Source organism: Saccostrea cucullata, unplaced genomic scaffold (assembly GCF_032062105.1).
Source record: "Saccostrea cucullata isolate Sc308-1 unplaced genomic scaffold, CSIRO_AGI_Scuc_v1 ctg5454, whole genome shotgun sequence".
NCBI classification, from domain to species: Eukaryota; Metazoa; Mollusca; class Bivalvia; order Ostreida; family Ostreidae; genus Saccostrea; species Saccostrea cuccullata.
In genome coordinates, this window is record NW_026929685.1 from 1 (window position 1) to 13,274 (window position 13,274).

A 13,274-nucleotide genomic window follows, 5' to 3' on the forward strand; every position below is an offset into this window, starting at 1 on the left:
GGTATCTGTAAACAATTCTACTTGCAATTACAGTAATGGCAGAGATGATCAATGACGTCACAATAATTGTAGTTAGAGTGTATGAGGAACAAACTTTTTCTAATTTTTCAAGTATATTCTTTGTATTATTTAAAGGATATTCTGCAAAATTGCCAAATGCACAGGTATAGTTTTCAAAATACAAAAAATGAAGAGACTTAGAGCTGTACATCCACCGAATGAAATCAAGATTTTCGCACGAACACTTTAAACGATTGCCCATCAAATTAACCTGAATTAGTTTAGATGTTGATATGCTAGTTAATGCTTCTCTCGTAGCTGACTCAAGACCTGATAACTGATTATAAGAGAGATCTAATAAGATAAGATTTCTCATATGTCCAATTCGCACTTGAAATTTACTTAGTGAGTTATAGTGTAGATACAAACGTTCCAATTTCTTGTTGCTTAAAAACACCTTTTCTGAAAGGCGATATATTCTATTGATAGACAAATCCAGTGTTAATAAATCTGTTTGCGCAGATAAAATCACTCCATTTTTATCATTTTCAAAAACCTGTCCCAAAGCGTTATTAGAAATATTCAAATATTTAAGTCCTGAAAATGATTTAAAAAACGATTTTGATATAAAACCACAAAAGTTACCGGAAAAATCAATGTAATCAATTTGGTCTACACCTGTGACAGGTCCTATGACTTCATAGATAATATTTCGTTGTCCATACACATGAGTTAAATTAGCAAGATGCGCTAAAGGAAAGTGGGGAATAGACATTTTATATAAATTGTCATGAAAATAAAATTTGCGTAGGTTCGGTGGAAAGTAAACCGTGTAGTTAAAATCTCGTGTAAGAAAATTATCCATTTCAGGAAGGACTTTGTCAACAGAGGTTGCACTATTACATGTTTCATGTAGGTACAAGTCGAAGTTTGGCTTTCTTCGAGTATCATTGCATTGATCAAAGAAGTTGCGATTCATAAGAACTTGATGAAATGTTGATTGGAAACTAACGTTAAGAACCTCCAACTTGTGTAAAGCCGCAAATTCCATGATGTACAGCCCATAACTTAGCACATTATCTGCCAGATTCAGGACCAGGAGAGATTTTGGTAGGGAAGCCAAAGCACCCGTTTCTAAACTATTTATTCTGTTTGATGCTAAATTCAGTTCTTTCAACTGTGTTCTCTTCAAATTCAAAATGTGGTTTATTGTTAAGATCTGACTAACCCCATAGGTGCATTGAAGTTTCTCGAAATTTAAAGTTTTTATGTTTGAATTCTTCAGATCCTGAGAAATATTAAATAGAACATCAATAGTAAGTATAGTATTATAAGAAATGTCCAGATTTTCAAGGAATGAAGTGTTTTGAAAAGTTCCCTTCTGAACTTCGATGAGTCTGTTCCAAGAAATGCTGAAGTTTCGAAGATGTATATATTTGGCCAATGACGCATTATCCAATTTATATAATTTGTTATGGGACATTTCCAGGTAGAGCAGTGTCTGTGGAAGATTTTGGGGTATGTGTGAAAAGTTGTTCCTTGCTAAATTTATACCAGTGACGTCAGAAGGGAATTCTGGTGTCTTATTCAGGCCTTGCCCTGAGCAGTCGGCAAAGATGCTTTTGTTGTGAGCTGTGCATGTGCACAAACTGCTGAAGGGGCATTTATATTTTAATCCTTCCACCATTACTAGGCACATCAGGATAGAAATCCAACTTCTGGACTCCAGTGCTGGATGAAAAATAAAAAATAATATATTTTAGTATAGATCAAATGTTGAAAAGTTCAGGTGTTTACTGATGTTGTGGAAAACAGAGTGCAGATGACACGTGATAACTACTTTGTTTAACTTCAAGGCAACTTGAAGGATATTAGAAAAGAAATTGGGGGGGATAAGCCGAGCCATTTGACAACATAATGAAAGATAAAAAATCGGTAAATTCATTTTCCACAAAATTCACTTTCACTTAAATTTATATATTGCTAATTGCCATTTGCATAAAAATTTACAATACCTAAATACTGTAAAATCACATATTTTCGTGGGGTCAAATTTTCGTGGTTTGAGGAAAAAATGTTGGTTCGTGGGGATTTGATTTCGTTGATGAAGAACTTTTTAGTAGTTATGCATATGAAAATTTACATTTCGTGGTAGACATAAATTCGTGGTTCCCTTCATTCCACGAAAACAACGAAAATTAAACCCCCACGAAAATTAGTTATTTCACAGTACTGTAACAGCGAATTCGATTCTGCATGATTAACTCACCAATTTAGCAACACGCTCCTTTTTCACAAAAATTGACATAATTTGGATGCTCTAACCACAAATTTGAAATAGAGTGGGTCATTGTACCATTTTTCTGAGGACGAATAATGAAAGGCAATGGACATATGTTTCTTATTACACTCGCAAAAAAGTGGTACAAAGACCCGCTCTATATATAAAAAAATAAGTTTATTTACTTTCATTTTCATTATGGTCTTTAAAAATTCTAAGTCCAAATACGCTATCCATATATAGAAAACAGTATAGTATTAAAATCCTTATGTATGTGTGACGGCGTGGCCTAGTGGCTAGCGAGTAGTTCTTTAAAATGACGCTTTGTAAGGAAAGTGTTCGATATTTTACAATTATTTTTTTTTGTTTTGTATTATAATTAAGTTGCTCTAGGATTACTAGTAATTAGTACATTTTTTTTTTACTGAAAATAACATATATATATGCATTTGATAATGAACCCATTTATAATATATTATTAAAAATGCCAGATAAAAATTAAAATGAATATACATTGGAATACTTGTATTTTCATTTTTACTTATTTTACTACAAGACCTTTTAATCCAGATATAATCACTATCATTATAAATAATGTAAAAATTTTGATAATAGCCCCACATGCAATATGTGTTATATACAACATTCAGATAACAAAATAGACGTCCTTAACCATGTTAGACAATTTGTGGCAAAAAATAAAAGTAAAGTGTTTAGTTTCTTTTATAAAGTCTAGATAATTTTACAAATATAAATATTCATGCATATATCATTACTTAAAACATTGCCATTCAAATGTCCAAAAGTTACCTGGATAACCATAATAACACAATGGGAGTTCAAGCATCCTTGTTTTCTGGGGGAACCTGTCTGATAATGTTGTAAAAGAAAAAGTCAAAGTCATTAAAAAAATAGAAAATGAACTCTCTTGTTTCATTAATTTCATTCATTCAATGGCAGTCGTTTCGATTTAGCAGGACAGGGGTACGGTGGTGAAAGATTGGGGTGGGGAAATTTTTATTTATGATGTGCATAAATTGACATTGATACTGACATAATTTTGGGTGATATTTTAACCATCACCATGGCAAGTAATTAATGCATATTTATACCCTAGCTAAATTGTTAGCTTAGATAATGGAAATTCTCAGGTTTTGAAAGTGTGGCCATGGGGGAACAAACATAAATGGAGATTGCAGAATCTTTTTTTCAGAAATGGATTTAAATTCGCTTTCTATTCAAAGTGCTGAATCAAAAACTCTTTTGAAGAGTGAAAATTAATGTTGTGGAAGGTTTAAACTCGGATTTCTTTTCATGGATTTGCTATTTTGTATTGGATCAACTTAATTTCCTTGCGTTTGGTTTCCCTGAATTTTTCCTAACATTTTTATTGGGGGTTTCTGGACATATTTAATCTTAATTTCACTCTTTTTTTTTGTTTTTTTAAAAACTGTCCGATTTTGTTATCATTGCCGTCCGATAATATATTATCAGACTGGTAATTATCATTATCGGACGGCTACAGGTAAATTTTTAGACTGCAAGAACAAATGCTTGACGTCACAGCAATGTTTTGATAAAGTATATCATCACTGATCATTCAGATAACAAAATATAGACGTCCTTAATTAACCATGTTACACAATTTGTGGCAAAAAATAAAAGTAAAGTGTTAAGTTTCTTTAAAGTCTAGAGATCATTTTCACAAATACTTTAAATATTCAAATGCATAGTTACATTCGGAGAATTGAAATATTTCCTAAAAACGTACTTGCATAACCATAAAACGGGCATGGGCATTCGGCTCGCCTTATCCCCCCAGATTCTTTGGGGGGAAATGTCACTACATATGACGACTCAAGTGTTGTGCAAAGATCGAAAGTCAAAGTCATCAAAAAAAAATAAAATTAGCTCTTTCTCGATCTCTTTTGTTTTTCAAGATACATGTATGCTGTTTGTCTTCCAAGATTTCATCTAGTTATGATGACTTTTTAAAATACTTTTTTTTTCTAATTTTCTTACCTTAACCCCCTTAAATATCTTAATATCGTTATGATTTATGAGTACATGTGCATGTACAAATATAGTTATCAAAATGTTTTTCAAATTAAAGAGCACAGAGAGTGACATATGTATACATAAAGTATATGTTGTTAGAATTATACACATATACGAACGAGAAATGTTTTGTTAAGGATTGATTGATTAATTGTATACTGTTTAACGTCCCTCTCCAGAATATTTCACTGATATGGAGACGTCACCATTGCCGGTGAAGAGTATGGGGCGCCGTTTTGGTATTTACTGCCAAAAAGTGATATCACCTATTCGAATAGGTTATATCACTTATTCGAATAGGTGATATCACCTTTTCTAAAAGGTGATATCACCTATTCGAATAGGTGATATCACCTTTTGAAAATGAATAGGTGATATCACGTATTCGAATATCACCTATTCGATTTGAATAGGTGATATCACTTATCCAAATAGGTGATATCACCTATTCAGCACGAATAGGTGATATCACTTATTCGAATAGGTGATATCACCTATTCGAATGTGATATCACCTATTTCGGATAGGATTTCCAAATATTTCACCAATTCAATATCGAATACGTGATATCACCTATTCAAATAGGTGATATCACCTATACAAAATCTGAAAAAAAATCAATTTTAACAAGTGAAAAACTGAATAGGTGATATAAACCTATTCGAATAGGTTTTTTTTGATATCACTTTTTGGCAATAAATACCAAAACGGCGCCTATATTGAAGGGCTGCAAATTTAAGCCTATGCTCGGCACCTACGGCCTTTGAGCAGGGAGGAATCTTTATCGTGCCACACCTGTCGTGCCACACCTGCTGTGACACGGGGCCTCTTTATATCTTCTTATTGTTAAAAAATATAATATAGTCGCCTTTTACGACAAGCAAGGGGTACTGGTTTTGTTAAGGATGACGTTTACTCATGTTTAAGAAAACAGAGAGGAAATTTTAATAGAATAAAAGAATTTTAAAGAATAATATGTTAAATCAAAAATTGTACTATATGGATAAAATTACGAAGTTAAAACTCAATATCAATTTAAATTTCATATTTTATTATTTGAAGAAAATATACAGTACTTAACAAAAGTCAGTGTATGGTAATTCAGAGGAAATTTGGACTAATTTTTTTATTTTTTATTTTTGTCAAAATCTAATATTTCTTGCAATATTAATCACAATGTAAAGGTTACATGAATTTGTAGACATCATTTTGCAAATGTTATGTCTTAAAGTTCATAAATTATTTCAAATAATTGAATGCTAGTAAATAAAGAAATTCAAAAATATGAACAAAAACCATTCCAGGCAACTTATCTCAATAATTTGATCATTTACCCAATATGAGGCTATATAAATAATTTAGAAACTGGGAAAAGAGTTTAAGATTTTCTAAATATTGGGGGGATTATAATTTGTTTTGTTTGAAAAATTTTTTATTTTTACAGAGAAAATTCGGACTTGAATAATTATTATGTTTATAGCCAAAACTCTAACCCTTTCTTTATATGAAGCAACACTGTTCCATTGCTATTATAATATTTCATTATTTAAAGAGTTTTGTTGCTTGTAATATTTTGTGATTTAAGAAAAAATTGGTCATAGGGTGAAAAATTTAGGTATTTCCCGAGAAACTATGCCACTAGCATGAAAAGTAGGTCCCTGACCTAGTTATTTGAAATTGAAATTAAACACAAGAATTATAGATGTACAATGTGCAATAGGTGGTTGTTCGTTCTTATCAGTGGAATTTTAATCATCTGAGTAAAGGTTATACCTTAACCCACACAAAATGTATTAGCACACATATACACGTTTGTTTATGAAACTAAATATATCTAGATATAACAATTCAATTAATGGGTAAAATTCACAACCACAGTCCACAATCATATATATTATATTTACTGTAAAATCACAAATTTAGTGGGGCTTTTTTCGTTATTTTCCTTGTTTCCGACGTAATATGAAGAGACCCATTACTTCATGTCCTCGATGAAATGTAGAATATTTTTCCTCAACCACGAAAATATGTGATTTTATAGTAGTTTGCAGAAATGTGCAATTTTTACTGATACTTACTCATTATCAGCAATCTTTTTTAATCCCTAAATTTACACTCTTTTTGAAAATTAACTTGACCATTCACAAGCAAATTTCAAAAACCTTTAGTGAAAACATTAGAAATTGGGTTCCCGAGGAAGCAATGCATATAAGGTGTTAATAAATTATTCCTGCTATCAGGAGGAAATATCATTATTGATTAATTCTGTTGATTTAGTGAAAGTTAAACATACATTTATGTAATGAATTATTTATTTAAGGCAATAATGAAAGGAAATGAGAATGGGCAACAAATATCATATATAATAAAGATTCTTAATTGAGGATATTGATATTTAATTTATACCAAAAAGCACACTGTAGTGTCACCTTGCCCCGTTTTAACCTAGAGAGGAAGTTATATTTGTTTAGAAAACAAGTGCATATAGAATAAGGGTCATTTGCTTCTTGTTGCTCTATAGAAAAATGTCTATGATTATAATAAAATATTATCCTAAATGCCATAGGCATCGGAACCGGGGGAGCTTTTCTTTTTTGCAAAAATAGGCATTATACATGTATATAGGCATTGAATAAATATACGAGGGTGTAGCCCCCCCCCCCCCCCACACACACACACACTTTTGATTAAACCCTACTTTCAATTTGGAGGCTCTATCAAATGTAGATTAATTGCAAAAAAGTACCATGGCCATAGAGGCCATCTTTAAAAAAATGTTTGTTTGCCCTCTCCGACAGACGGACTAAAAATTGCCAGACTCATAACTTTGTTCCAGTACATCTATTGTCTATTTATTCCTCTTATCCAGTCAACAAATATGTTAAAGTTTTCTCGACCATTTTTCCCACCTATACATACCTACTCAATGATTTTACCCTGAGTTTGGAGAGGGAAAACAAACATACTTTTACAGATAGTCCAATCTAATTAAAATTAGATCTCTTATCCAGTCAACAAATATATTAAAGTTTTCTCGACAATTTTCCCCACGTACATACCTACTCAGTGATTTTACCCTGAGTTGGGAGAGGGAAAGCAAAAATTCTTTTACAGATAGCCTGAATGAGAAATAGAGGGTTCTTATGAAGTTTTTTTTTTCTCCGCAACCCTCCCTTGTTCTAACATCACCCATGACCAGAGGGTGCATGAGCAAAGGTCTTTACCAAAAAAAGAAGGAAAAAAAACATTTGTAGTAGAATTCTTGTATGGGCCATCATTTCTTAGCTTATTTTTATGAACGGATCGAGGTCTATGGGTAGAGGGAATGCAGTCAGACACACACTTTGAACCAACTTTTTAAATTTAAGATCAAGGTCAGAAAATTTCTTCGTATAAGAAAACCTTGTTCAGAGTATTACGTTGTTGTCTTCTCGTTGTTGTTCATCTTTTCTCATTTTTATCTTCTTTCAAAAACCACTGCCAATTTTGGAAATTCCAAACTTATTACAAATATACGTAACGAGGAATCTAAATTGATCTCACAAAATACAACCCCCCTACCCTCAGTAAACTTTCAGGCAATTTGATATGTGCTTTTCCTAGCCAATTGCTCAGGATTTTAATATTGTGGATATTTAGTTATGTTTATATTCCTTGATTTTATAAAGTTTAACCTGTTGCAATGGGAACTAAAAAGATTCAGTCAATTATTTCATGAGTTAAATTTTCCGTATAATATGATGTTTTTTGTAAAGGAATAATAATTGAATTTCTTGCTTTTTAAAATTGCAGGTAATGAATTGTATTATTTTGTTTACTGCTATGAAAATTGTCTCAATTTTTTTCTGATTGTATATACATGTATTTACAAGAGGGGTGATAGGCTAACTATTTCTTTTAAAAGAAATTACCAGGAGTATTTCCAATTTGTAATGTTATTAATTTAGGTAACTTCCATGACACAAACTCCAATTTTGAGAGGTAAAAGGCTCAACACATGAGCTTGTATATGAAATATATCAATTAAATTCATAAAAAAGATTAACCACAATTAAGGTATTTGAACGAATAGGTATTCATTCGATAATTCCAGTCTATTTATTTATTTATTTATCATGTTTATTCGTTAATTTACTTATTTATTTATTTCAGCTTAGCTGTTTATGTGCAGTTTTCACAAAAATTGTTTTGGAAAGAAATAGATAAAAGGTCAAATGTATTTGACACAGGTACTTGTGGACAGGACCCCCCCCCCCCCCCAATATTCAACTACGGGGCTTATTTGACTTTTTTTTCACAATTTATATAGTAAAACTTATTCAACATGTTTATAATAATTATCGTCAAAACCCAAAAATAATCGCTTCATAAAAAAATACCCCACTATACATTATAAGAGAGAAGGTTAGTTAGAATAATCTAACTGTGTCTTGGTACAGGCCCTCACCACAGTTAGAATACGTCCCATATACTTGTAATGTAGCCCTATCCGCTCCGAAATGATTTTGAAGAATATAAAATGATTTGCAGGAATTACCAAAATAATCAAAACAAACCTTCTTGAGATTGCTTATGCCTTTTATTTAAAAATAATCCATATAAATGTGAAAATCCAATTAATTTTCTCAACGTTTTTCTCTAGATGGCAAATTACCGGCCATGTTTACATTTGGAACTCTCTGATTGTTCCAAGTAAATTTTCTATGCGGTTATCGCCCGTGTTTTTTTCTACTACATTACGAATACAGAGACTATTTATTAGACAATATATACGATAAATTTATTTGTAAGCAACTTCGGTTTGTTTACGTTTAGGTTACGGAAGTTATTACCAATGATAACACCCGAGAGTGATTATTACTATTTAAAACTCTCTGACGTTAGGTAATGTAACATTCTCTATGCACTTTTGTTTACCTAAGGGAATTTGAACATTCTAAATTTTTTTCTGATGCAGAGTCAATTCGATAGCATTGACTGAGACAGAAATATATGTAGAGACAGTGTGGACCGACATTTTAGGTGAAAATGAAATAAATAAATATTTTTAAACCCAGAAAGACCAGTGGGGGTACAACGTAAACAAACCGAAGTTGCTTACCTTCTCTCTTATAATGTATAGTGGGGTATTTTTTTATGAAGCGATTATTTTTGGGTTTTGACGACTTCCTATTGCAAACACAAGTGTACTTAATATAAATTTGAAAAAAATTTCAAATAAGAATGTGCAATTCAACACACAGTACCTGTGGTATTTGACGCTTGAAAATGTACTATGCATGGGCTATCAAAACAACAACCTAAAGATATTTCACTCATTGCAGCTTTTGGAATACAAAAAAAAATAATTTAAGTATTAGAGTAACTGTCCACTACCTTCTGTGCATTAAATTGATGATATAAAGCTATGTGTGTGTTCAAACTAGCTTCAGCTTAGCTATTTATGTGCAGTTTTCACAAAAATTGTTTGGAAAGAAATAGACAAAAGGTCAAATGTATTTGACTCTTGAAAATGTTTTGTTATACCTTTCATTTATTATATAACAACATGTATTTTGTAAGATCCATTATTAACATCATATGTCACTGTTTGGAATACCAACGAAAAAAAAAAAAATTTAATTATCTAGCGGTCCAACATCTCCACGGTCCAACATCGATTTTTTTATGCCCGTGCAAAACATTAAAAATGTTAGACTTTTTTTCGTGTAGATTTGTATAGGAACAATTTTTTAAATATAACAGTAATATTTGTTCGGGGTCATTTTAAAAAAAGTCAATGTTTGGCCACTAGCTGTTAGTGTTATTCACATCTATTGAGATATTGGGCCACTTACATCACACAATGGAAGTGACAGCTTTGTTTGGTGTTTGAAATATATATATTTAATATATACCTAACGTGTATCACTCAATTGTACTGTTGATTTCATGCTATCATGTGACTTCGTGATCTGATTTTACGGATCACCTACACTGGTTTTCTGAATCCGTATCACCACTCTCTGAAACTGATGACATAGTACGCAGAAACATGACGTTATTTTTCTTGCACGTTAAAAAGTCCCTTTTTATTATATAAATATTGCATGAAATTGAGTGTAACATCGAAAATTTATTATTAATAACAGTAATTTGATCCGAAGAGCCTTATCACATCTTGTTGACAGGCGCGGATCATCACATCAAACTCGACGCTTCATGTCTTGTTAGATCTGATGATCCGCACCTGTCAACTCGACGTGATACGAGTCATCATTTGACCCTTTGGATCAAGTTACTGTTATAATTATATATATATACTGTAACCTTAATGCAGGTAAAAGGAAACTTTCTTCTAGAAACCAGTGCAATTTACATAAATGTTAAAAATTAAAAGGTGTAAAAAGAAAAAAAACCTTTATAGGCCATGTTTTTACCCAAGAACACAGCTAGTCTAAAAAAAAGGTTTTTCTTTTTACACCTTTTAATTTAAATTTCAGTCATTGTGATTACATCTTTCTTTTTGTAAACTTTTGGAACCAAACTTTTTACCTTTTGCTTAAAAAAGGTTTTTTGGATTAAGTCACCCTCAAACCCAGTCTAATGTAAGCTAGATTGTACATCAGTCAAAAATTATAACAGATAATTTCTCTGCATCTCTTCATGTATCAGATTTTCTGTCTAAAGGTTACAGATGTAAAACATTGTGACCTTTATACAGAGTGTGGTGTAAACTCTGTACGTGTACAGATGTTGACTGATATATTGATGGTGTGTCCCTATCACACTTTAACTCTCTTCCCTGTCATGCTTGGTCGACTCCTGTCATATAATCCAAAAATCAATGTCACAAGAGCTCTTTTCTCAATTCTCTAGGTAAGCAAGATATTTGATAAAATCAAGTTAAGATTTAATTGACATAAATTTTTTTTTTAATTTTGATACTACCATTTATTTTCAGTATTTTTTAATTTCTATTTGATATGTTGAAATATGAAGTAGTTGCTTGGATGGCTGTATTCATGCACAGTGTATTCTTGAATTTTCCTCTCTATTTATACAAATGTACATGCAATGTCTATATACATGTACATGTTTACGTGTAGATGGAGGACTTTGTCATCATCTTTCACTCATTACATCCACCTCCCTCTTCCAAGAAAGTCAATGAATTCTCTTCTCGTCTCAACAAAGGCAATAGGAATATTAAAGTGGAGGATTATGAATGGCATACATATTCATTATATACTTAATATATAAACACACCAGAATCTGATTTTTACAGTTGTTGAAAGATATGCATAACATGATAAGTTCTCATAGTCATTCTGTTTATGTTTTGTGCAGTAAAATTACCTGTGATTGATAATGGATGTTTGGGACATTTAGATAATTAATCATTAATGCACATACACATATTAAGTTTCTTGTAATTTTACCTGCAGGTTACCTGTGTGCATAGATTTTTTTACAACAAAATTTAAATACCTGTGCTGAAGTTTTGTTTGGTTATCATGGTTATTTGTGAATTTATTAATTTATTTATAAACATCCCCAGATCAGAGAAGACATACTTTTAAGACACTCCGCTTAAGAAAGGTGAGATATATAAAACAATTACCGTATTTGGGGGAATTTAATATGCACTTTTTTCCTAAAATAAATTTCTGTGAGAAAGGGATGCATATTTTACATCACAATGGGATTTTGATAAGTTTTTCTTTCAGGTGAAACACGGCTATCATAAGTACATACCGTAGTATTACCTTATAGAAACATCTGCAATTTCTTTTGTTTATCACCAAATTTTAAACTTCGGAAAGTTATTGAAGTTATTGTTGGAACGTATGCTTGTTAAAAATGTCATTTTCATAATCTTTTGATGCTAAAATAACATAAAAAAGCAAGTTAAAAGTAATTTGAGGTATTAAGTTACTGTTTAGTTGCATGCATCAAATATTTGTCTTTTCAGAAAAAAAATTTTCTTCTTTTTTCGTAGCAACCCTTACAGAAATTTCTGATAAGTGACTTATAAGTGCTTTATTCTTTTACTTATAAGTTGTTTATTCTGGACTTACACTTCACTGATACATTTAACTTATAAGTGACTAATAAGTTACTCATTAGGATTTTATATGCAAATGAGCTGCTTGACCTATAGGTGACTATAAGTGACTTATAAGCCTGTATTAGCCACTTATGCTTTATGCAAGTATAGTCACTTATAAGTGACTATAAGTGACTTATAAGTGACTATAAGTGACTTATAAGTCAAGCATTAACCCTTCATACTTTATCAAGTATTAGTCACCTATAAGTCATCTATAAGTCACTTATAAGTAAAGTACAACACTACCTATAAGATCTTAATTTAGAACAGAACTTCCAACCATGCAGGGGTTGCATGATATGTTCAAAGCTATCTTTTAGATATAAACATGAATCTGCACTTTAGATGAAATAATCAAGTAAAAAATGAATAAAAAATCCCTTTTATATGACATTTCTTTGATGATGCAAACTTAACATATTAATTCAGTTTACAAACAAAAATGTTAAACAAAAAGGCAACAGATTAAATGACCTTGAGACTTCTTCAAATTTATGAAATCTGAAAGCAACTAAGTCAATTGATTCAAAATTTCAGGCAAAGGAAGTTAAAATAGAGAGATGATGTAAATAGAACCTACTTGTTGTACCTGATGTGAAGGTATCTCAAAATAAATCTAAAATCTCCAACATCCTTTCACAGACACAAACTTGGTTTCAAATTCTTGTTGCTGATCTCTGGAGAGACAGACTTTCTGATTGGCTACCTTGAATACCCATAGTGCTCCTTGAGAGAAGTCTAGTATAGGGTAAAAATTCTAAGTCCACACTTATACTCGCTCATACCATACTATTCTTCACTTATAAGTGAGGTATAAGTGAAATATTCATTGATATGTAGCTC

The 13,274-nt window shown here is 31.4% G+C and overlaps 1 protein-coding gene across 1 annotated transcript; it reads right to left on the reverse strand.

Annotated features, from left to right (window-relative positions):
• Window positions 1–31: 31 nt before the first annotated feature.
• Window positions 32–6,472, reverse strand: LOC134281823 (toll-like receptor 4; the record flags this gene model as incomplete). Its single annotated transcript, XM_062764261.1, has 2 exons — window positions 6,418–6,472; window positions 32–1,731 (listed from the first exon to the last, which is right to left on the reverse strand). Coding segments are annotated over exons 1-2 (1,704 nt in total), but the record flags the coding sequence as incomplete, so codon positions are not given.
• Between the last annotated feature and the right edge of the window lie 6,802 nt (window positions 6,473–13,274).